Source organism: Ovis aries, chromosome X (assembly GCF_016772045.2).
Source record: "Ovis aries strain OAR_USU_Benz2616 breed Rambouillet chromosome X, ARS-UI_Ramb_v3.0, whole genome shotgun sequence".
NCBI classification, from domain to species: Eukaryota; Metazoa; Chordata; class Mammalia; order Artiodactyla; family Bovidae; genus Ovis; species Ovis aries.
The window spans coordinates 30,902,587-30,927,774 of record NC_056080.1 but is presented as its reverse complement, the minus strand read 5'-3'; the positions used below and the strand labels follow the sequence as shown (position 1 = coordinate 30,927,774).

Sequence of the window (25,188 nt, the reverse complement as noted above, 5' to 3'; positions counted from 1 at the left end):
TTGGTATTCACACTGCCCCAGAGTTATTTTCCTTAAAACTAATCTTCTGATTTCTCTTTCCTCTTAGCACTCTTTTTTTTTTTTTTTGCCTCTTGAAATCTGATGGATGATATTTTCATAGGTGATATATTCCCGAAAGCATGCCCCAATTTTTCCAACATCAGAAACAAACAAAATTGATTTATTTTCAGGGGAGAAAAACAAATAATACCACAATGTGTGCTTGTTTGTCAGTTTGTTTATTTAGCAAAGGGACAAGCCTGTGAACTTCATAAAGTAGTCTTCTGCTCTGTTCACAAAATGCTGTCCTTTCTCAAAACATTTTTGGAATTCCTTTTCTGGAACTCCTTGGGAACTGTTTTCTGATCTTCAGAAGACTGTTATGTTATTGTGTAGCCACACCTTGTGTTTGGGGTAACAAACACTGTACTCACTAATTGTCTGTGTATTAAATGAAATGAAGCAATTCATCAGATATTGGGCACTAAATGGCTTTGGATTATTTCCAGAAACTTAGAAGATGAAGATTTACTGCTGCCCTCTAAGCTACGTAAAGAATATGATATGATGCTAACAGGAGATTTGTTGAAAATACGACTTCTTAAGCCAGAGACTGCCTATTCTGTATTTGTAGCATGTTATGGTCATAAATATTAACGCTGCAAAGGACCCTAAAGCCACCAGTTCAAAATTCTCAATTTAGAGTAGCCCTATTTTTAATCCCTCTCATGCAAAATATACCTTCTAGTCCATTTTTAGGACTAAACGCGATTTGGTATATTGAAAAATTCAGTCGTTTAGCAACTCTTCTAGGTACACTTCTTTTAGCAGTAGGAGGACATTTCTCTAGGCTCTTCGAGACAGAGTTGTATATATAGTTATAAGGCACTATGGTTTTTATACTGCTGAGACCCTGTCTTCTAAATGATTATGAAGCATAATAATTCTCGCCATCTCACAATAGGATAATGTATTAATATACCTGTAATGCAAACCTTGGGGCTCTGGGCCAGTGAGTGTTGTATCCATGCGAGTCTAAAAGGTTCATGGTGGCAACTGCCTGCTTCACTTTATGTCATTTCCTTTAAAGCAATTAGAATGTTTCTAGCTTGCAGGGATTGCATAAAAAGGGAGACATTTGGAATCATATCATTGGTGATTTACTGGTGTGGAAAATTACCTAGTCGTGTAGCCAAGTAGCTGTGTTCGTTTTAACCCAGTCCTGCAGTCCTAAACCAGGCCCTCCAAGCACACCAAAATACATGCTTACAAATGCCTCTTCATACTATTTACCCATGAAAAGACTTTAAAAATTAAAAAAAAAAGACATAATTGTTTCCTAAAGTGAGGTTATAGAATGCCAGCAGACCTTTCTTGTCTTCATTTATTCATTTAATATTATGGTGTCTAAAAGTAAAACAAATGAGTGAAAGTTTCGCTTGCTTCATTTAATTGAACCATTAATGTTAACAACAGCATCCATTATATTACTTTTCAATTATATTTTCATTTTTCATTGTCTCCACATCACTATCGTTCTCGAAGTCTTTAAAATATTCAATAAAATATATAAATTAGCTGGACTTTACTTTTAGAAAGATGAGCTATTTTGACAAATTGGTATAATCATCATTTGATTTGGGATTTTATCTCTCGAATTCTAACAGTCATTCTAGTTTGGGGATCTTTTGGCTTCATTCAATTTATAATAGGGGTTTATTTTCTTTCTATAAACCATTAATTCATATGTATTTCTGAAAGTAAAAAATATGTAGAACATGTAGGTATTAGTGAGTTTTTATGGAATTTATTCTTTTCAACTTCCTCCCCCAGAGAAGGGGGTCACTGAAGCATGTCTAGGTAGTGATCAACAGCAGCTCTTTCTCAGTCCCCTTTTATCACTTGGGAAGCATTATCTCATCCCTGACTCACTGAGGCAAAGAGCCCAGCTCAGGCTTTTTGTGTTGTTTCTTGAGCCCAGTAGATTCTGAACTCCTGGTAGCCACTACATACTTCCCAGAGCCCATCAGCTTCATGACTTCAGCCCTGCATACTACTTCATGTTTCTGTGCCATTGCTGACCCACAGATCTATGTGTCTTGTTTTCTAAGCTCAGATTGTACCTTTTGATTTAGTGTTTTTATATTTTACCTATACCATTGATCTGTGTTTAAAAGTTTCTTCTATACTTTGAAACAATTTTCTCCTGATATGAAATGATATCTACTAACTATAGAAAAATTTAAAACTTGAGAAATAATCACCATCAACATTTTTTTAACATTTTCTTTCATAGTTTGGTAAATGTATTTTGTTTATATTTATTTAACTTACTCCCAATTTAGTAACAGTTGAAAGCATTCCCAGATTGTTTTTTTTTTCCTTTTGAAAATCCTTACTACCTTTTTTTTTAGGGAGGTAATGCATACATATTATCTTTTCAAGAGAAAAAAAAATGGGAGGAGGAATACTTTCTTGAGGTAAATTGTGACTTATTAAATAATCAGAAACAAAAGCAGTATCTTCATACCTCCAGCCAGTGTTTTATGCTCTGGCCATTCTGCCTAACATCAGTACTCAGCCAAAGAGAAAAACTATTTAAATTTGTGGGAAATCAATTCCCCATTCAAATCAGTGGTGGTGTGTTTTTAATATTTTCTAATATTCAGCTTCTCAGTTACCTTTATCAAATCTCTAATATGATACTCATGACCATTCTGTGGCCAGCCAGTGTCTTCATGCCATAGAGCATTGAAAGCAAGTCAAACAGACCTAATCCAAGCCCCTTTGGAGACTTTAATCCACATTTCATAGATTTATGGCCGCTCATACAATTCCTGAGGAGTTATGTTTTTCTTTTGTATTGCAAGTATTTTAAATCTACCTAGTGAAATTGAATTAGCTATTAAACATCAATTTTACCACAACCTCTTTTTTAAATTTTAAATGAAACAAACACTCAACAAAAATGGTCAAACACAACTTGCATCCTGAGACAAATCAAGTGAATAATCATCATGAAGTCATAATAATTGTTTATGATTTTTATGTTTTTTGGTAGCAAGACATGACTTATTAATGTTTAATATGTGGGTCACACCTAAGTTGCCTATTAAGACAGACATGCTAAAATGGCATTGTTCTTTTTAGCTGTGAGTATAGCTGCTGACCTCTACTTAGACCGAGCTGGTGTTCCAAACCAAAATCTGTGTCTCTGAGGCCTATGCTCCCTTCATTGCTTTTTAATGGATACATATCAACTTGGAAGGAGGTTCTGGCAGCTTTTCACAGTAATCTAATCTCAGCTCTGTCCTCTTCAATATTTCCATCAGTGACTTGGATGAAGACGTAGATAGCATTCTTATCAAATTTGCCAATGACACAAAGCAGAGAGAAATGGCAAACACAGTAGACGAGTATCAGGAGCCAAAAAGATTTCAGCAAATTGGGGTGGAAGGCTGAATATTGAAAGGTGAAATTAGTTCAAGAGAAAAGTAACATAAAAGACAAAATCCAGCTGACTTAAGACTGGAAACAGAGAGAAGAAGATTCCTGGAGATGGAGAGTTGTGCGCAGGTTTGTGAAGAGCGTTTCCATGAGATACACATATAAGTATGTGACAGAGGTAACACTGGGCGGAAAGAGAAGCTACCCTGCAGTGAATCTGAGGCCTGGGGAGAGTCTAAGGGGAGGTATGGAATTTGTAGTTCCCTCCAGAGATGTGCTGAATTGAGGCAAGGGAGCTGGGCCTTTGTATTCCAATACCAGCCAGTTACTGGTTCTGGGTCACTCTGTGGGAGAGGGCAACTTTGGATAAAACCTACAATTGAGGGCAATTTCCAGTGAGAGTAGCAGCTGTGAGCTGTTAGCAGCCAGTGATCCCACCAAAAAGGGCATGGGTTTTGGGAGAGCATCAGTGTATATACTACCCAAGCATTGCCCCAAAGTGTGGTCCCTGGACTAGTAGCATTAGCATCATCTATGAGCTTGCTAGAAATGCAAATATGTGGGTCCTACCCCAGCCTACTAAATCAGAATCTCTGGGGATGTGGCCCAGAAAACTTTTAACAAGCTGTCCAAGCTCCAGGTCATTTCTATGCATATTAAAGTTTGAGAACCACTGCACTGTGTCAACCAGGAACATTCAGAATTGGGAGATAAGACGGGTTTTAGTGACAGTCATCTTTCCTTCTCTCTCTCTCACACACTGCAATAGAGCAATAGGAAAGGAAAATTAGGGAGCTGTTAGGCTGAATCAATTCAGGCATGTAATGTAGTCTAAGAACTTATATTTCAATTTAGCAGAGAGAGAAATTTTGTGATCAAGCTGTCCAAAGGTGAAACAGGCTGCCTCTTAAGGTTGTAGAAGTATTCAAGAACAGGCTGGGTAATGCCTTGGTGTGATAATTTCAAGCATCAGGTAGACACATGACTGACTTTAGCATCCTGATCATCACCCTCCCATGCTTTTCTTCTCTCTTTTTTTTCCCCTAATTGAGTCTCTGCCAGAACTAGTTAACTCAAGAAAGGTTATATGGCCCAAAAGAAATGTTTAGGCATTATCAGGTTAAGTCAAAGTAAACAAACTTCCATAAAACTAATCAGAGTTTCATTATACTGTATGAATTATGAATACACAATGTGTGTTTGGGAACGCAAGAGGAAAAGAATAGTCTGTATAGCATGCATACATTCTAGAATTTTGTGAAACCGATTTCTCTAGGAGAATCTTACAGGCCACTATAAGGACAATGCTCAGTATTCAATAAGCATTTATAAGAGAGATCACATAACATGTAGCCCAGGCTGCCTCACGGAGAGCATTTCACTGTAGATTACCTAAGTAGTATTCTCAAGTGCTATTAGAGCAACTTTTCAGTAGGGTATAAATTTATAAATTTGCATACCAATCAAGGGAAGCTGTGTTATTCTACCTTTGGACTCTAAACATGCATTTTTCTATTATTCTTTGGATCTATTATTTTCACTTCATATTCTGTTAGAAGTTTAGGAACATTGTCATGGGTGGGTGGATGGTTAGATAGATGACATAGATATAGATAGGTGGGTAGATAGATAAGGGAGAGGAATCAGAGAAAGAGAAAATGAAAGAGGAGGAAAAGAAGCAGGAAAACAACTATGGAAACAATGACAGTAATGACAGAGAAAGCTCGATTCTCTGGCACAACATATTTGAGTCATACTGAATCTTTGTTTTCCTGAAACATTCCACAATGAGAATAGAAGGTAGATCATTCAGAAATCACACAAGTAATCTTGGATCCCTTTAGTAAAAGAAGTCTCTCTATTTTAGCAAATAGCGATAAGCAAGAGAGTCTATTACAATTGCTGCAATCTGCTAATATGTATTTTTTTTTCCCCTGAAACAAATTCCATTAACCCTCCTTGATACTCTGTCCTCATCAACATGTTAATGACATGGGACTAACTCTTAGAGGGTTTTTTTTTCCCCACACACAAAACATAATCTGCAACCTGCTAATGATTGCATTTAGCCTAATTGTAAGGTTGCTGCTAGTGACAGAAAAATGTATCCTGGCAGATAGACACTTCTAGAAGCTCAGCCAAGCACTTGGTGTGTGTGAATCAGCCTCTATATACTTCTCACTTGGCAACCATTTCTGATGGAGAGACCCAATCTGCTCTGCGGAGAGGCCAGGGCTATTCAGTAGAGTACCTGGAGAAGCGCAGTTCTAGCAGGATTTTATAGACCTCTTGGCACGCCAGTGGCTCAGGACACCTTGACCACAAGCCCTTAATCAGAAGGGCAGGGCAGCCTGCTCAGGCTGAGTTCTGCACTCTTTTGTCAAATAACAAGCAAAGAGACAGACATCTTTACCAATTGCTAGTCCACATTCTAAATGAATATAACATTTCACACATTTGAGTTCACTGAGTCTGTGTTGCCAATTTCATTATCAAAATATTTATAACTCAGGAAAGGATACTAAGATGCAGAGAGTCTATTACTTTCACAAGTTCAAAACCCCAACGTTGTGACAGTTCTGACGCAGAAATTCTTGTATTTGAAGAAAAAGAAGAAAGACTTTTTTTTTCTTTTCCTTATGTTTACATTGAAGTATCATTTGTATGATCTTGGGTTCGCTAATTCAGGGGTCCCCAACCTCCAGGATCTAAGACCTGAAGATCTGAGGTGGGGCTAATGTAATAATAATAGAAATAATGTGAACAATACATGTAATGAGCTTGAATCATCCTAAATCCATCCCCACCCCAAACCCTGGTCCATGGAAAAACTGTCTTCCACAAAACTGGTCCCTGGTGCCAAAAAGGTTGGGGACCACTGACATAACTCTTTGAGAATTTTCTCATGTAGGGTGATTTTTTTACTTTTTAATGTTTTGAAGAAATCTAATGCACATATATATATATATATATATATATATACATACATACATACATACACATACATGTAAGTAATTTTATTAACTCTTTTCTTTCTTTGCCAGCATCATTAATATGACTGATTCCAAAAGGGCATCTAAGCAAGTATTTGCCATTCTTCTTGGAAAAGCAAGTTTCTCTCCATTTTTCTTTATCTCTTTTCCAAACTTTAACCAAATTTTGCTTTTGAAACGGGTTATCTGGTAGAGCCTCGATTCTAACTTTGAAAACAAAGACTCAAACATTGACAGTTACATGTGTACTAGTGTCATTATTACATAATGAAAATATCTGAGGAGAAAAGACTGATATTGACCTATATTTTTCATTTTCTAGTTAATCACTTGGGTAAAAATTAAGCATTCTTTTTCAGATACTGCAATGGTTGTTGGAGATGCTGAACGAAATTCTCCTTGTATTTATATTTATGAATACATATGCTAGGAAAGTATAATAATAATATCTTTTTCTCTAAGGACAGACATAATATTTACTAATACTAGCTTTTGTTCCTTCTAACATATATACGAAGAATTTTCCATACTGTTATAATTTAATGAGGGAATCTACAGAATTTTAAATTTACTTGCACTGGGTTAATAACCAAGATTTTTTTTTTTAATGTGCCCTTTGTAGAATTACTATTACACACTTATTTAATACTACTATTATGTCATTTGAGTACATATTCCACTCACAAAACAAATATGCAGTATTTTTAGTTCTAACACCAAGGCTACACCCATACTTTTATTTTTAGCACATCATTTTTTATGAAGATTAAAATAATTATGTTGCACGTTGCAAGTTTTGAGAGCTACTTTAAAATATATGCTCCAGGAAAAACATGATCAGGTGGGGGAAATTATGATGTTCATACTTTCAAATGAAAAATCAGATACATATGTGCCAATCAAAAACACTTGATTTTTATAGGATAATGAACTACAACTTATCCTCTAGAGACAGCCATTTTTTCCTCCAAGAACTCAAACTACTTAATGATAAAGTATTAAACTTAGTCCCAGAATCTGGTTATATAATGATGCAAATGTTATAAACAAGAAAGGGAAAAAGGGAAAGAAGCTTATCCACAAATTATTTGTTTCTGCTGACAACATTTATTGAAGAAAGTGCATGAATGACATACACAGTGGTCTCTCAGAGGTGCGGAGTAGCCATAAAATCTGTGTTTTCCATCATTACAGCAGGGACTTAAAGAGCTGGGCTCAACTTCTGAAAGTTGCTTGGGGAGCCAATTATTTCTAACTAATCACTGTAACATTTTTGAAATTAAATTCAGCCACTTCACTAACACCAGGTGAACAGATAGATCACACTCAGCAGCATGGCCATGCTGAATGGCATTCCTCTTTCCTAGAAGTGCCATCTCATTCATTGTCAATCCTGTAAACAGGCCTCGCCTCTCCTCACCTGGATTGTGATGTGGGGAATTTTCTCTCTCTGCGCTCACAGGACTCATAGAGCAAAATAAGACTTGATTAACAAAAATTTAACTCCCATTCTGTGGCGAGCAAGAGCAAGAGTAGCATAACTACACTTACCTGAATGAACATTAATAGGAAAGTGACCAGACTGTTCAGTAATCTACTTGTGTGGGGTTTTAAAGTTAGAAAGATGGTAACGATAACCCTGTATGCGAGATAGCAAAAGAGACACAGATGTAGAGAACAGTCTTTTAGACTCCGTGGGAGAGGGAGAGGGTGGGATGATTTGGGAGAATGGCATTGAAACATGTATAATACCATATATGAAATGAATCACCAGTCCAGGTTCAATGCATGATACAGGATGCTTGGGGCTGGTGCACTGAGACGACCCAGAGGGATGGTACGGGGAGGGAGGAAGTGGGGGAGGTTCAGGATGGGGAACACATGTACGCCCATGGTGGATTCATGTTGACGTATGGCAAAACCAATACAATATTGTAAAGTAATTAGCCTCCAATTAAAATAAATAAATTTATATTTTAAAAAAATAAAGTGTTGTACCACCATCAGTGCTATCACTATCACTGGCATATACCTTAAAACCAACTATAGCAGATCAGTTGATTAATCACTAAGGGTCTTATTTAAATGGCAAAATCTAAAGAGCATTTTTTTTTTTTTCAGAAAGCTCATGCCAGTACTAGAATGAGCCAGACACTTTACAACTTGGAATCCATAATTTAAGTAGTTGTCCCTCGAAGGATTTCTGATTCCATTTCCTTATTACTCTGGTTGCTAGAATTTGAAAAAAACACACTAAGGTAATGACAGGCTAAAATAAAATGTGTTGATTTCATTACTAAAGCTTATCTTTTATTATTTTTTATTTTTGCCAAACTTTGCTATGTATATGTTTACCTCAGGATACTAGCAGCGGATGGTGTTGTTTTTAAAACCGTGAATGTATAGTTTTCTCTAGATAATTTTAAAGAATGCTGGCTTACTTGAGAACTCTTTTTTTCCCCTAAAGCTCAAAAACAAACTCTTCAAAGATTTAATTACTCTAAACAACAGAAAATGGGAACTTTGTTTTCCAAAAGAAAACAGAGTCTATGGAAAAGTTGCTTATAATACTCAGCAGTACTCCGATTGTTGACTAATCTTAAAGGAGAAAGACATCAATTAATTCATTGATAAGCATTAACATTATCCTCTCCCAATAATTCGTATCATAAAAATTTGGGGCAAAATAATTTAGATGATGTTATAGTGAGACATGGCTGAGCGACTGAGCATTCATGTGTGTATGGTATATATATAGTAAATGACTGTATATAATAAAAGAACACTCATTCATTCAGCCTTGATGTCTTTCCTACACAATGGTTAAAACTTGCATCAAAAACTGCTCTTTAAAAATCCATCCTGAATCCCATGTAAGTATAGCTGTGGTATAAGAAAGATATTATCTCTTCTTTAGGGATATCCAAAAAACTAAGAATATTCATAACGTGGTTTGTCTTAGAAGAAATCCTCACCTTTGGGTGAATAGGGATGTTTGGGAAAAATAAAACTCAAAGATGCACTGCCTTTAATATGCCTCCTCTCTTGTTACTTCTGTCACTTCTCTGTGCTCCTGTCCCCATCTTTGCCTCCCTCACTCCCTATTCCTTTAGATCTCCACTTCAGCCTCCATGGTTTCTCCATTATTTTCAGCAGATACTTCCAGTGGGTCTCACACTTTGTCAGATGCTTATATTCCTGTTATTGCCCATGTATCTCCCCATCCCTGGTGGCTGGAAAATCCTTGTCTCAGGCCCCTTCAACATCTTCTTGCCTTTCCAGTTCTTCTGCTTCTCGGCATTTTTTTTTTTACTTTTCTAGACTCAGTCTTTGTCTCATATTTCTGTCTTCTGACTCTAAGCTTTTATCCACTTAGAAAATGGTATATCAGAGTGCTGTTCCTCTGAGCAGATCTTCAGCACAGCCATCTAAATGCTGACATGACGTGAGGTTACCTTGCTGTTGTGCACTTTTTCCATAGTATATGCAAACTGCCTTGATCCAGGTCAAAAGGTATCATAATTAGGAAAATAGAATACACAAAAGCCTCCTCAATTATTTTACCCTAGAAACAGAGAAATGATTTTGAACCAGATACATAGAATAATACTCATGTCACACTAACAGTGTTCTCCAGTTAGCATCTTATGGTAAATTCATTCCTTAGGACCTTGATATCTAGAAACTTTTCATTTTCAAATGATAGGTACCTATCTACTAATTGCAAATTATTTTAATATATCTTTTACATAAAAGACTGTCCCTTTTGAAAGCTCATTTGGAAAATAATTTGGCGGGGGGGGGAGACAATTTTTTTTAAATATTCACAATGAGTTTTTATGCCCCCCATTTGTAGTCCAAACTCTGACTCTGTTAAACTTTGTGTGTAGCTTTTTTTTAAAAAAAGTCTATACTTTTTCATTCCTGTGAAAACAGGTTTTCCAGAGTTAGTGAACTTAAAATAGTTATTGTATAAGTTAGAAAGTTGATTTGTTCTTTCCGTCGTGTTCATTGCTTTTTCAACACAGCAAAATTGTAAATATAAACTTCTCCCCTAGAAGATGAGCTGGGCTGCAATTTTCAGCTAATTGGGAGAAGCAGCCCTGAGTTGAGCACTGTCAGGCTGATTTGAGTCTTAAGATATGATGATGATTATTGTGTCAAATGTAATCAAGAACCTGGGCTCTGAACTAACTGAAGGCCTGGCTGTTTTTAATTCAGGTCCGTATATGAAGTAGACCTCTGATTCACTGGTAGTCACAGCTGCCTGTAAAAGCAAGCAATTTTAAAAATATAATTCTGTTCTCTATGGAGCTGTTAGGATCAGGGATTGGATACACAGAGGGCAAATATTCTCATTCTGTCCCTTAAAATTTCTATTTATTTTCAGTATAATATCGTCATCTTGAAATGTCCCTGTAGCTCTGTATCCGTGGTTTTCAACCTCCTCAGATCCAATGCCAACCCTTTCCTTTCTTATAACAAATACTTTGTAACACCTTCTTTATAGTCATAAACTAAAATTTATAGATAATATATCCTACCTGTAGACACTTTAAAAAAATGATGTTGTAAGTTTTATTTTTAAGAGAAATATGAGCCATTTCTAATAAAATAATATGTCTTTCAGTATGGAGCAGTTCAGTCAGGATCACACTAGAACACAAGTGAAGGTTCTAGTTGACGACACTGTGAATGCAATATCAACCACTATGGAGTGACACTAGTGTGTTGTATATGGACTCAAATACTGTGAGCGGCATTGGCCATCCATAGTGTAATTTTCCAAAACGCTAAACAACTTTTAACAAAATCTGTAACAGCACTAGGTACAATTTTCCTTGGGCTTTCATGACAGTTGGGCTTCCCTAGTAGCTCAGCTGGTGAAGAATTTGCCTGCAATGCAGGCAACCCCAGTTCGATTCCTGGGTTGGGAAGATCCTCTGTAGAAGGGGTAGGCTACCTACTCCAGTATTCTTGGGCTTCCCTGTTGACTCAGCTGGTAAAGAATCCACCTGCAATGTGGGAGACCTGGGTTCAATCCCTGGGTTGGGAAGATCCCCTGGAGAAGAGAACGGCTACCCACTCCAGTATTCTGGCCTGGAGAAGTCCATGGATTGTATAGTCCATAAGGTTGCAAAGAGCTGGACGTGACTGAGTGACGTTCACTTCAGTTCCTTTTCTGAAAATTCCAGTGTCTATTACAATCTTGACAAAAGTACTTTATATATGTATGTAAAATTGAGTTAAGTTTTAGGTTCAGGTGTTTACAGGGTCTTGCCCTACATGAGTGTCTAGTTGGACATTCAAAAGGGTAACTTCCCTGGTGGTCCAGTGATTAAGGCTCTGCACTTCCAATGCGGGGGGTTTGGGTTTGATCCCTGGTGGTGGAACTAAGATCCTACATGCTGTGGGGTACAGCCAAAAAGAAATAGAAAAGTATTGTGGGTCTTGGGACAGTGTTTTGTTCATGGAGTCTACCATCTGTAGCCCTTCCCCATGGAATGCCAGTAGCACTCTTCAAGCACTCTGTTAATCAAAACTGTCCCTCAGTTTCCAGAAAGCCTCTGTTGTGTTGTCTTTAAAATTTGGTTAAATATTTTTTCATGATGAGAACTGACCTATTGATTAATGAAATAACAATATTCTCTAAAAACCTAACCTCTTTCTTGGTGATCCAGTTGCAATTTTATATGACTAATGAAATCAGCAAACTTTTAAGATCTGCTTGATTGTCTAGAAAAGTCTAAATATTCTGTGACTATCACTGCGGTTAAAATCTATTTCCACCAGCTTTAGTAAATGCCCTGGTCTCTACAAAAGGGTGATGATGACATTCATCTCAGAGCTATATTAATTAACTTCTAAGTAGATGTTGACAAATGCAGTTGAATTCTGTGTTAAAATCATAGAAGATATTACTGTAGCTACCATGATGAGTGCTTCTTAGATGGAAGCTGTGAAAGAAATATAAACCCATTTCTTGAAGAGACTAATCAGGTAATTTAGTAAAACAAATACACACAATCAGTTAAAAAATATATATATATATATATTACCTATATGTTTGAGGCAAAAAATTTTTTTTCATTGAAGAAGTTTCTTCAATGGGTAAGCAAAATGCAGCCATCTATTTGAATTTCATCAGGCATTTGACAGGTTCTCTCATTATATTCCTATGACTAAGTTGGAGAAATACTGGTTAGATGCAAGGCAAATTGGATGGTTTAGCAACCATTTCATGCTTTTACACAAAGAATGTACATTAATGGGTCAGTATCAGGAGTTCTCTGGTGGTCCAGTGGTTAGGACTTGGCACTTTCACTTCTGGGGGCCCAGGTTCGATCCCTGGTCTGGAATTAAGGTTTTAAAAAAAGAAAAGAAAAAAAAAAAAAGATTAGTGTTAAGCGGCAAGGGAAGATCTCTGGTGCTGTGCTATAGTGTTCTATTCTCATCCCTGACAAACTGAATTTTTTTTTTTAAGTAGATGAACACTTCCTTTGATTGAGCAATTAATTAGTTGGCCACGCCACACAGTTTGCAGGATCTTAGTTCCTCAACCAGGGATTGAACCCAGGCCCAAAGCAGTGAAAGCATGGAATCCTAAGCACTAGACAGCCAGGGAATTCCCATGCTGGATGTTTTTGTTAGAATCTGAATGGAGCTACAGAGAGGACATCCATTCAAATCTATGAATAATGCAAAACAGGTAAGGGAGGAGTATGTTGGCTGACGGAGCCAAATGGGTGCTTGAACAGGATGACTTTTTAGTCCCTTTCAGTACATGTTATCTCTAGACCAGGCTCAAACTTATAGGCTATCAGAAAATTTGCCAAAACAATGGATTCATCCTGACAGAACTTATTGTTTGCTTTGCCCTTTGTTTTTGCAATGCACTTAAAATATATTGAATTAACATTCCTTGCAGGAGTAAATTTTTTTTTCAAAAAAATAAATTGTTTTCATGTAAGAATAGCAGAAATTCAGTCACTGACAATCAAACATGACATGTTGCCCAGTGAAATAGCCTACCATTTCACTTTCACTGCTAACTAAAAAATTGATGAAAGATATAAGCTCCAAAGATTTAATATCTGTGCTTCTACAAAGGGAAACATAATTTTGGTCACAGGATTGCTTATTCTTATTTTTAAACATATTAGTTATAACTGAGTGATAGTCTATTATACAATCAATTCTACTATAACAAGAGATATCCACAAGTTATTCTGAGGTTCAACTGAAACAGTATAGGTGAAAGTAGTGTATAAATTTTAAAATTATATGCAAATATAAACTATTAGTCAATAAATTTACATCAAGAAATAATTACTATTTATAAGTATTTTAAAAACGAGGAATTGGGACATTCTCACTTTTAGAAGCTATGCCCGGTTCATAGTAGGCTCATTGATTTTAATTTGGTTTATTGAGTGTCTATTAAATACTAGGAACTGTGGGGTGAAGCCTTGTGTCAAGGGATTAACAAAAAGTCGATACTGATGGATGATGATAAAGATATAGAGACATTTTGTAAGCGATATAATCATAAATAAGAGGATTCTTAAAAGCATGTGCAGCTCTCAGAGTGATTCCTTTAGTGTTATAATTTTAATTGAAAAAATAAATCATTAATGTTTGACTATTCTTCATAAATTTGAATTGATCTTATAGATGGCCATCAATATATTCTAAATTATCTAGTTCTTTTAAATGTAGTTTCTCCCCATAATAATTAATAGTGAGAAAGTAGAAAACTTTAAATCTTTATTTTGATCATTCATTTTAACTAGCTCAAGTTATTTGTAATCCTACAAGTCTTATAAATCATATCTAAGTCATTAAAAGGATTCAAGATGAAAAGAGTAAGGGCAATTCTTTTAGAATCTACCAAGACAGAGTCGCTTTGAGAGATTAATTCATTTCTCAACCAGTCTTATTAAAATTTTTTACCATAAAATTTCTAGGAAAGAATGTGTGAAGTGTTTGGTGTTCCTGTTAGATATTTCTAGTGTAAAACATTTCTCAAAGATACAGATTTCTGGATAATTTCTTTATAATTAGCAAACATTTACTGTTACCATTATGAGAAGGTCACAACTGTATGTATTATAATTTTCTTTTATTTCATAAGAATAAAAATATTTTATTACTGCCCACAATCCCCTCTTTTAAAATGTTAAAATCCTCAAACCTACTTCAAATCCAGTGTGCAGTATTCATTTTAATAGTTTTCTTAGATGGCAACTGCAGATGATAAACAAAGGAATAATCTTTTTTTGTCTTCACACAAATATACACCATAATCTGAATTCTTATAATAATCACAGAAAGTAAGGAGCTTTTGAAAATAGTACTATGGAAGGACTGATGCTGAAGCTGAAACTCCAATACTTTGGCCACCTGATGCAAAGAACTGACTCCTTGGAAAAGACCCTGATGCTGGGAAAGATTGAAGGTGGGAGAAGAAGGGGACAACAGAGGATGACATGGTTGGATGGCATCACCGACTCAATAGACATGAGTTTGAGTAGGCTCCAGGAGTCGGTGATGGACAGGGAAGCCTGGCGTGCTGCAGTCCATGGGGTCACAAAGAGTCGGACATGACTGAGCAACTGAACTGAGCTGAATATCCTTTATATTTACCTCACAGGGAGATTGACAAATGTACCTTGAGATGTAAAGTCAGAGCAGACTAGATTAGATGTTTCATGTTTTGCCACTTACTTTGGTAACTTGCCCAGCCTCTCAGAAAATCATGTTTCTCATCTATAAAATGTTGCTGATAATAACAACCGGCCCCATTAACCTCATCAAGTTGTTTAACATATCAAAGAAGAAGATATATGTGGAAAAGCTCGAAAACTAAAGAGCATTGTTTTAGTGCCAAATACTATGGCAGTAAATGTTGAATTTAAAGGACTCTCAAAAGTGCATTATTAACCACAAGAGAGTGCTGAGTGAGGAACTAGGTAATAAAAGTCGCAAATATTTAGAGACTATAACTTGGAGTTCATGTCAGGAATTATGAAAATCATTCCTGTTTCTGAATTCCATTGAGAGACCTGTACTGCAAGTTCATATAATCAGCTGATGATATGTTTTTAACTCCTTCTTTCCTTTTAAAGGGAATCGCTATATGTTTGCCTTTTGATGGTAGAAAACTGAACCAACTTGCCTTGCTGTCTTCTGAATGTTATATAACAGCATCTACTGTTCTCTTTTTCTCTAAGATATTGAGGATGTGAATATATATTTGTTTGACTGCAGTCTAATGAGACTTCCAAGAGATGATCTTTTAAATTGGTTTCTATCCTAGTTTTCATATATCCTTTTAGAAGAGAAGAAAGCTACTCAATCTATCTTATCAAAACAGGAAAATACATCTTTTAAAGAGATTAACACTACAAGTGACCAAAATTGACTTAAAGATTCACATTATACAAATCATAGAGAATTTATTAAGAGTAGAAATTGTATCCAGTTTTAAACCCAACTCTAATCTAAGTTTATATTCTTCTGGATGGCAGTATCAATGTACATTTTTCTAAATGTCTTTTACCTTAAGGTATTATATCAGTAAAAAATATATATAAAATACAGATATTAGACTAAAGAATGTTCATCTCTTTGTTAATATTCCAAGGTAGGAATATATATATCTATATATCTATATATATATATATCTTGAATACTACTTGTTCGTAATATTTTGTATATTTTTATCAACTTTTCTCAGTGATAAATGTCTGAAACACAAGTCAAATGAAGTGAGCAATGTAAAGAACAGTACAAAGTACATTTTTACTGCTGTCTCCTAATTTCTTTTAAGAAATATCCCAATACTTTTGGGGAAAGTATGTAATTATGCTTGTTTCCCTAATGATATATTGTGCAAATCTCAATTTTTAAAATGCCCATAGAGTGAAAAAATAAGAGTTGGAATGTGTATTTTAAAATTTCTTACATGATTGATAATATCTATATTCTCTTTCCATCCAAATATAAAGTCCAGGTGATTTTTTTTTTTCACTAAAATGTCTATATCTTTGAAGAAAATAGCTAGCTTCAAAGCTATGGTTTATCTTTAGAGAACTAATCTATTTTCCATGCAAGTATGTTGCTTCTGCACATGTTAAAAAGTCATCCTGTGTTGTCTGGGGTGGTGAAAAGATGGGAATGAGTTTTCTGAGAAGTAATCAGCAATACTTTGGGAACATTTAGGTCATAGTTTCCAATTAACTCTGAAGTGTTTGAGTAATTTAGTACCAAACCTCAGGAGAGAGGGGATAAAAACCTCTTTGATGTATATGTCAGTGAATGGCAAACCAGCAAATTTGCATTGAAAATGGATTTGCTTGTTTGTTTGTTTTGAAACAGAGACCAGCTAGATCTTTCTACTGTAGTTGGAGTGAGAGAATATCTTTACATGTGTGGGTTCCCTCTCAGTAGGTTTCTATGTTGCAGTGATGGCTCCTATGGTCAAATAACAAAGAGATGAGTTTTTGCTCCAAAACAAAGGCCAGGATTCAGTGGCATAAACTTTCTGGCACTTTCCTGTTTTTTAACGACTGCCGTGAATATATCAGAGAGGAATGGACACTAATATCCATTTTCAGAGTTAGAAAACCGTCTTTTTCAGGATTCAATACTTGAACTATAATCCTAATTCCACCACTTCCTTGGGTTCAACTTTGGGAAAGTCACTGTGGTTCTTTCAGAATCAGTCTTCCCAACAGCAAAATGAAACTAACAATGACCTATGAGATATATCTAAAAGATTTCTGATTGTTATGAAAATTAATTCAATTAGGCAGACTTTTGTTGAGCATCCATCGCTGTATTTTGAGATAAAGCCCAGCAATGATCCCCACTTCCTTTGATAAGAAAAGGGAAAAAAAATGTGTTGAAAAAAGATAGATTTATCACTTGTTAAGGAAATTGACATAGAAGTTCATGAATACAGTGTGATGCATATTATATTCAAGCTACTGTTAGGCAATCCAGATGAACTACAACCTGAATCACATTGTCAGTTCAGTTCAGTCACTCAGTCATGTCTGACTTTTTGTGACCCTATGGACTGCAGCACACCAGGCTTCCCTATCCATCACTAACTCCCAGAGCTTGCTCAAACTCATGTCCCAAACTCATGTCATGAATCATATTGTAACTATAGGTAAATATCTAAATATCGGTCTCCTCCACCAGACTTGAATGTGTTAAATGTCAAAGTCCATTTAAAGTCTCACTGACTTTAGTGTCACCAACACCACGCGTGAATCCTGGCACATAATACATGTAGACGAGGTGCGCGCATCACCTAATGCTTGAGTTGTTGGTAGGCATGTGGAAATAAGAATGAGAATCAGGTTTAAAGATAACCTGTATGGAAGTTGAAGTCAGTGGGACAGAATGAAACATCCAGCTGGAAGCAAATGAAGAAACCAAACATACTGTAGGTAGAAAAAAAAAAAAAAGGGAGGTTAACATGAAATGGTGAAAGAATAAATCTGAACATACTTTTTAAATTTTTGAAGAGTTCTGTAGATAACAGATTTTAAATTTATTTTCTGTGGTAGCTTAGAGCTTTCATCTCATACTCTGTGTCAATAGTTACATTAAAAGGACAGAATATTTTTCTCACCTTAGAGTTCAGTAACAGAGGAGAAAAGAGAAACATTCTCTCAGTTGCCAGAACCCTTCTGGGTCATCTATCTAAGTAGATATTTTCCAAAGATACATAAAGCCATAGTCTTAGAATTGTTGCTAGAAATGGAATGAATAGGATACTGGTCCAAGCATTATTGAATGATTTTGCTTAGATTCATGCTTTTCATTAGTGCACATTGCCAATAGAATTGCTGGAGATTAAAAGGAATCCTTCCTACAAACTGCTGTATAGCCATAGGTAATAAATTCTAGCTGTCCCATGAAAATACAATGCAGACTTATTTTTTAAACAAAAGCAAAATTAATTCATTGGCTAGCAAACCAGTAGAATCTGTTATGATTACAGAGAATTTGAACTTCAGGTTAACTCTGGCTCTGTGAGTAGTGTTTGGCCTAAAGTCCAACTGCTTGCTGCTAAGGTACTCACTTTCTCTGATTTATATCTAAGAAACAAACAAACAAAAAAAAACAAGTATCCTGTAATACTTTCCCTAAAACTATCATTGGAAATGATAGTTGTTAAAGTGCAAATAAACCAGGAAGGAAAGATTGAGAGTGTTTTATTTGGTTACTTCCTGATAATACCAGGGCACAGATGAAAATGTTACTTAGCAGAAGACCAAGTGGTGTGAATTTCCCCAGCTGGTCACACTTTCAGAAACATCTGGGGAAGATATCAGATTGAGCCTTTTTTCCCCCCAAAATATTCAATGTGTTTGTTTCTGTTTGCTTATATATAATGTGTGTATATGTATTTGTGTGTGTGTATAATCATGTAATACGGTGCAGTGATGAACTATCATCCCTGCATATGTCTAATCATGGAATATTGTCCATATGTTAATTAAGCTCTTCAGCCTTACCTTGGAAAGTCATAGGCTTCCCTTTTTTCTTTTGCTTTTTATGTATTAGGTTGACCCATAACAAATTAGTGATTTTCAACTTAGATAAAAATCTGGAGTCTTAGAGATTTATTCAGAGATACCATGGTGTGGGTGTGTGCGTGTGTGTGTGTGTGTGTGTGTGTGTGTGTGTGTGTGTGAAGGATCAGGGTATACTCTGATTGCCTCATTGATAATCAGTTCTTAAAAAGAAAATGGAGATGCTGAAGACATGCCTTCTGTGATTTTTCCACTTTATGCAGACTTGTGCAGGTGGGGGGTTGTACTAAGCTCCAACACTTTGTCCTTTCAGTAGATTCTTGCTTCTAACTGGTGATAATGGCTTATCTATAGATCTCCTTAAAGGGCAACCAAAGGTATAGTAGCTCTTCGGCTCAATTGCTGAGTATGAGAATCCTCCATCCTGTCTCCTTTTGTGACCACAATCTGTGCAAGTGGTTGTATATTTCTTCACATACATTTTTTAGCAAGTATATTTTTCAAAGTTTTATTTAGTATGGCAATTCAGCAGGTCAAGTTCCCCAGAAGTCAGATTCTGAGAAAGTGATTAATGTGTAGGAATTTCTTTCTTTCTTTCTTTTCTTTTTTTTTTTTTTTTTTTGGTAGAGTGCTCTCAGGATGAATACCTGTGAGAGAAGAAAGGGAAAGAAGCAGGATAGGGCAGAAGGAAAAGCTGGGCTTCAATTCATTTGTAACCTCAGCATCGATCAATCCTCCTCCCCTCCTCTCCCCTCCCGAATTTTCCAAAGCTGGAGCAAGGGGGCTAGACTTTAATAAAAAGTCCACACATTAACCAGTCATTGGAGGCAACCTGCCTGCATCCAGCAGCTTTCCCAGGAGTTAAAGCGAAACACATTGCTGCTTAGTCAGTCATGTCTGACTCTTTGTGACCCCATGGACTGCAGCAGGCCAGGCCTCCCTGTCCCTCACTGTCTCCCAGATATTTCACAGGTTCATATCCATTGAATCAGTGATGTTCTCCAACCATCTCATCCTTTGCTTCCCTCTTCTCCTTTTGCCTTCAGTCTTTCCATACTGTTCATGGGGTTCTCGCAGCAAAATTATTGGAATGGTCTGCTATTCCCTCCTCCCCTGGACCACATTTTGTCAGAACTCTCCACTATGACCTGTCTGTCTCAGATGACCCTGCATGGCATGGCTCATAGCTTCAGTGAGTTACACAAGCAAAACATACTTCAGTCCTGAAAGAGGAGTCTGGACATCCCGGCACAGCATCCACTATACCAGTAGTTCTCAAAGTTTGGTCTCTCCAGTATCAGTGATGCTCAAACTTGAGCATATATCAGAATTGCCTGGAAGACTTATTAAAATACAGCTCGCTGGACTCCACAGAGAATTTCTGATTCAGCAGATCTGGGTGGGGCTTGAGAATTGCCATTTCTAATAAGTTCTCAGATGGCACTGATACTGCTGGGCTATGGAGCGTACTTTGAGAACCACTGTATCACACTGCCTGTATTTACCTATGGAGAATGGTGTATGGTGCCCTTATGAACAGAAATAAAACCTTTTGAAGTCAGCATCCCATTCCACATATCATCAAATTCTCAGCTATTTTTGTGCATTCTATACCTGGACCTGCTGATAATTAAATTTTGTTATATAAAAAGTACTTAACTGATGCAGTAAATTATATTTGTAAAGCATTATTACTATTTTATGATAATCTGGTCATTGTTACATTAAAGTTCATGCCAAATTTTCTCCACGGTTCATAATTTGATAACCTGGATATTATCATTAAAAAATAATAATCTATGTTCGAGTCTTTAGTTTTGTTCTAGGTAATTTTTTTATTACTTTATGATTCTAATTGCTACATTTTTATTTATCATAGATGTCATTTAAAGGCATATGATTATGGAAAATTTTAAAGTATGGTATATATTCAGAACTATTTTGAATGCACAAATATGACATACAAGTACCTTCGACTCATCTAGTCTGGACTTAGCACAATTAAAATTTAAGAATTCAGTGTGCATAGATGGATCTCAGGAAAAAGGATGCAGCCTTAAATCTCCCACACAAGCCAGAGATAACAGTCTCACCTCTGATTGAAGAGATTTCCTGCCATTGCTGCCACTGAATTTTGTCTAACGTACTTCCAAATTAGAAAATATTCAACCCAACGTTGTCAATATTTCAGGTCACAAGGGTGTTGTTTAGGAAAACGGTGCCTTACTGTCCTGAAAGAGTTACTGCTCTTCCCTAAGGGCCTAATTTACAAAGCAGCAAACTTGGTGGGAGGATTGGGCTGGAAATCTCATTGTCTCGGTAGAACACTTTCATCTGATTTATGCGCATCACATTTTCCAAATAACTCTTCGAAAGTTATTTACTAGTTACTTTCTCTGGAAGCCAAGGGTAAGTGGTGTTTCTCTTTAAGGTTAGAGAAGCTGGGATGCATCAAACACAGCTCATCATGATGATGAAGCTGATAATAAAATGCACAGTATCTAATTCTCTGCCATGAGGGAGTTTCACACTGCCCCTTTTATTTTGTGTGACTTTGGAGTATGTTAGAAAATACATCAGTGTCTAACCCTGCATTTGTCTCCTGCAATGTGACAGCTTATTTCTATGCCACATTTGGAGCTAGAAGTGAAGTAAATCTTAGTGATTTCTAGTGTACAAGCCAACCTAAAATATTAGCTAGCACTGGCTGAAATTGCCCCATTTGTTGGTCAGAAATGGTCAAACGTTAGCAATTACACAGGCTTCAGCCTGTATGTTGTATGTTTCATACTAGATTATAACATTACGTTTCTCAGTTTTGTCACAACGGTTCTGAATTTTTAAATCATACTAAATAAATAAATAAATAAATAGTAAAAGATACTTTGCTCTTTCTCCCTGCATTGATAGTTTGCCTGAAAATTAGTAAGCAAGGAACTAGCAGTTCAGGCTAGCCATTGAACTCCACGAGATTTAACTGATTTGCCCAACCAGAGCACCAGGCTACCTTTCAGTTTTGCGGTATTCAAGTTTATTTAGGAGTTGATAAATAGCTTAGTGCAATGCTTCCTTTTTTCCAGTTGCTGCACCCTCATAAACCTATTCTCCTCTCCACCAGTTAATGCAGACAGAAGATTTTTATCCAGTATGAGCACCAAAACTACACTGCGGAAGACTGTATGCTCAGCAAAAACCTCACCCATGATGAATAAACAGCTCTTCCGGGGGCTTTGCTGCCGCTGGCTCGGCAAGAGTTGTTTATTGCCTGGTTTGCACATCCCATGATAAAGTTGCTGCTGAAATAAATTGCAGTTTTGCATAATTATTGACAATCACATCTTAACAAGCAGTGTGTATCATATTCAAGTGCTCAGTTTTTTTTTAAATCCATTTTTAGCTTATGTTGAATCCCAGAAAGTGTTTGTGTAGTAATAGAAGGTAAATACGATATTTAAATAGAGTACTAATTTCCTTATTGCAGAAAAAATTTACCTGAATCTTTTTAGATGGGGCTGTTCCTGCCTCAGGCAATTTTCCTTCCCAAGTTCCTATTATGTAGATGTTTGCTGAGGGCATACGTGTGTGTATCCACAATACATGCATTATATATGTTGTCAGAAAATATGAATAGCTCTTTTGTAGATTTTTGTGTCATTAGGGAATTTGATTCATTCCTTCTATAAGATTAGAGAAATGAGAATGGAATGTAGGCATAGGGAATTCACATTTTTGAGCAACTATAATATGTGACTTATAATGTGTGAGGCACTCAGCTTCACACTGTTGTATTTTCAGTCTCATCAATACCACAACATGTATTGCAGATGAGAAATCAGAGAGGTTAAGTAACTTGTATCACACTCGGAGGAGGACGCTGGGATTTGAACCCAATATGTCTGGATTTTAAGCTCCAGTTTTTCCATTACCTGTACAATTTTTCTTTTGGAAAATATTCTTAGTTGTATGACCATCAGGTAATGCAAGAGGAAGCTAATACAATAGTTAGAACTATCAGAACATGCTGATGTTATGCAGATTACATTTTGCACAATGTTTGCTATGAAATATGTAGTTTTTCTACTTCTTAATCTTTTTGTTGGCTTTTGTTCTCCAGTCCCCTTCTCCTTCTTCCTCCAGTGTTCAACTTTCCATTGTAGGTTTGCATTTCTCCTGGCCTATTTAATCATGGTTCCCTGCCTCAGGTAACATTAAAGGTAGGCATGGTAGATTTTAGGGTTTTACCTACAGAGATTAGTTTCAATTTTTACCACCTATTAAAATAACGTTTCAAAATTGACCAGCCAAAAGTCAAATGTTTTTTAAAACAAAGATTTTTTTTTTTGGAAAATGAACTTTCAAAAGTCTAAAAGTCCAAATACACACACACACATCCTATTCTAATGGTTGATGCTTTCAAGTGGAGTTTTAGCAGCAACTCACATTTGTTACAATGTTATGATTTAGTACCTTTGATTTTGCTCTTTTTGTGGGATTCACTGGCTGCACCATTCTGATATTTGAGGATAATTGCATCTGGACATTTGTTCATTTGCAGAGTGAGTGAGCGAGAGACTGCTCTGGAAGAAACTCATAGATTACTGCAACAGTTCCCCCTGGACTTGGAGAAGTTTCTTGCCTGGCTTACAGAAGCTGAAACAACTGCCAATGTCCTGCAGGATGCCACCCATAAGGAAAGGCTTCTAGAAGACTCCAAGGGAGTAAGAGAGCTGATGAAACAATGGCAGGTAAGTCAAGCGTTTCTACTTTTATCACTTGTGAATTCAGCCAAAGAATCCTGAGCATTTGTCCTTGTATTTGATATGCTGTGGACAAAAATAGTGGTTTTATGTGGCCTTATATATTTAGGCTTTGGGGCTAGAAGAAGAAAGAGGGAGAAGCAAAAAATCATTTCTTATTTCACATAACACCCCAGTCTTCTAAATAGTATGTGGTTTTGACCAGGAAAAATTTGCGCATGAAGCTGGAGCTTTGCTAAGAAGAAACTTTGCTCAGAGAAAAGGAATTAGGGGTTGGTTTATTAAATTTGAAAAAGTTGCCATTTTTGAGTGTTTATTTAATATTTTATAGGAAAAGCATCTGTATGAATTGTCTGTTTTATTTAGCGTTGCTAACTGAATCAGTTTCCCTTCATTACTTTCCAATACATTTTGAAATGTTAATCTGGCCTTTTGTAGCTTTCCTCCTAACATAATCTGTGAAAATAAAAATGAGATGGCTAGTTAATGATCACACCATTTTCAGACAGTTGTTTTTCCTAGAAACAAAAATTATTGCTATAAAATTTCATATGTATAAACAGCAAAAACAGAAGTTTCAGGTTGTTTTATTTACTTGAAATCTTGGTGTGAATCATATTCTATAGTTCAGGAGGGCTCCTGATATTTAAATACTTAGGGGACATGATAGAGTTTTCCCTGACCTATATTGGAGTTTGGTTATGTAGAGTTGAGTTTTCCGACTTGAAATAAGAACTTTACTAGTACCACGAAGAAACTTTGGAGTGTTCGAATATATGACCCATTTTTAGGACTAACTTCAGTTTTTTAATATTTTAAAATTATGGCAAAAAAAGTGATTGTGCATTCCAGGTTGAAAAATAATTCCAAAATCAAATCATAGTAAGGAAAGTTTCTTCTCCTCCCTCTCCTTGTTGTTCTCCTTCTTTTCTTCTCTTTTGATATGAGATCTGATCTACTTTGTATATAGAGTAGATGACAGTGGCAGTTCATAGCTTCTTGAATTCCTCATTCTCGCTTTATCATTCTCCTCAGACCCCACTTGCTCCTTCACAATGAGCGTTGAGTTACTTTGATCATTCGGAGGTAGTTTGCATAGATAAAGCCAGGTATTGTTCTACACAGGTATCTCCTATGGCTTGCGGATGTAAATGCAGTGTAAGGTTTGTTTTTTTGGTCATTCTTAGCTAAATGAAAATATGCTGCTAACATATTTGACTTATGGTTGCTACTGCTGCTGCTAAGTCACTTCAGTCGTGTCCGACTCTGTGTGACCCCATAGACGGCAGCCCACCAGGCTCCCCCGTCCCTGGGATTCTCCAGGCAAGAATACTGGAATGGGTTGCCATCATTGCCTTCTTTCATTAAAAAATTTATCTTGCCTTGTAAATGCCCATAAAGCCACCCTAGAGTTTTAAATATGTGGATTCACATATT

The 25,188-nt window shown here is 36.3% G+C and overlaps 1 protein-coding gene across 9 annotated transcripts in view; it reads left to right on the top strand.

Moving 5' to 3' along the window:
* DMD (dystrophin) overlaps positions 1-25,188 on the top strand; it is a 2,668,835-nt gene that overhangs the window by 2,104,109 nt on the left and 539,538 nt on the right. For all 9 annotated transcript variants that reach the window (XM_060407875.1, XM_060407877.1, XM_060407874.1 and 6 more), the window contains one exon: positions 23,550-23,739. In XM_060407875.1, the coding sequence (XP_060263858.1) occupies positions 23,550-23,739 (190 nt within the window). The remainder of the gene's footprint in view (positions 1-23,549; positions 23,740-25,188) is intronic.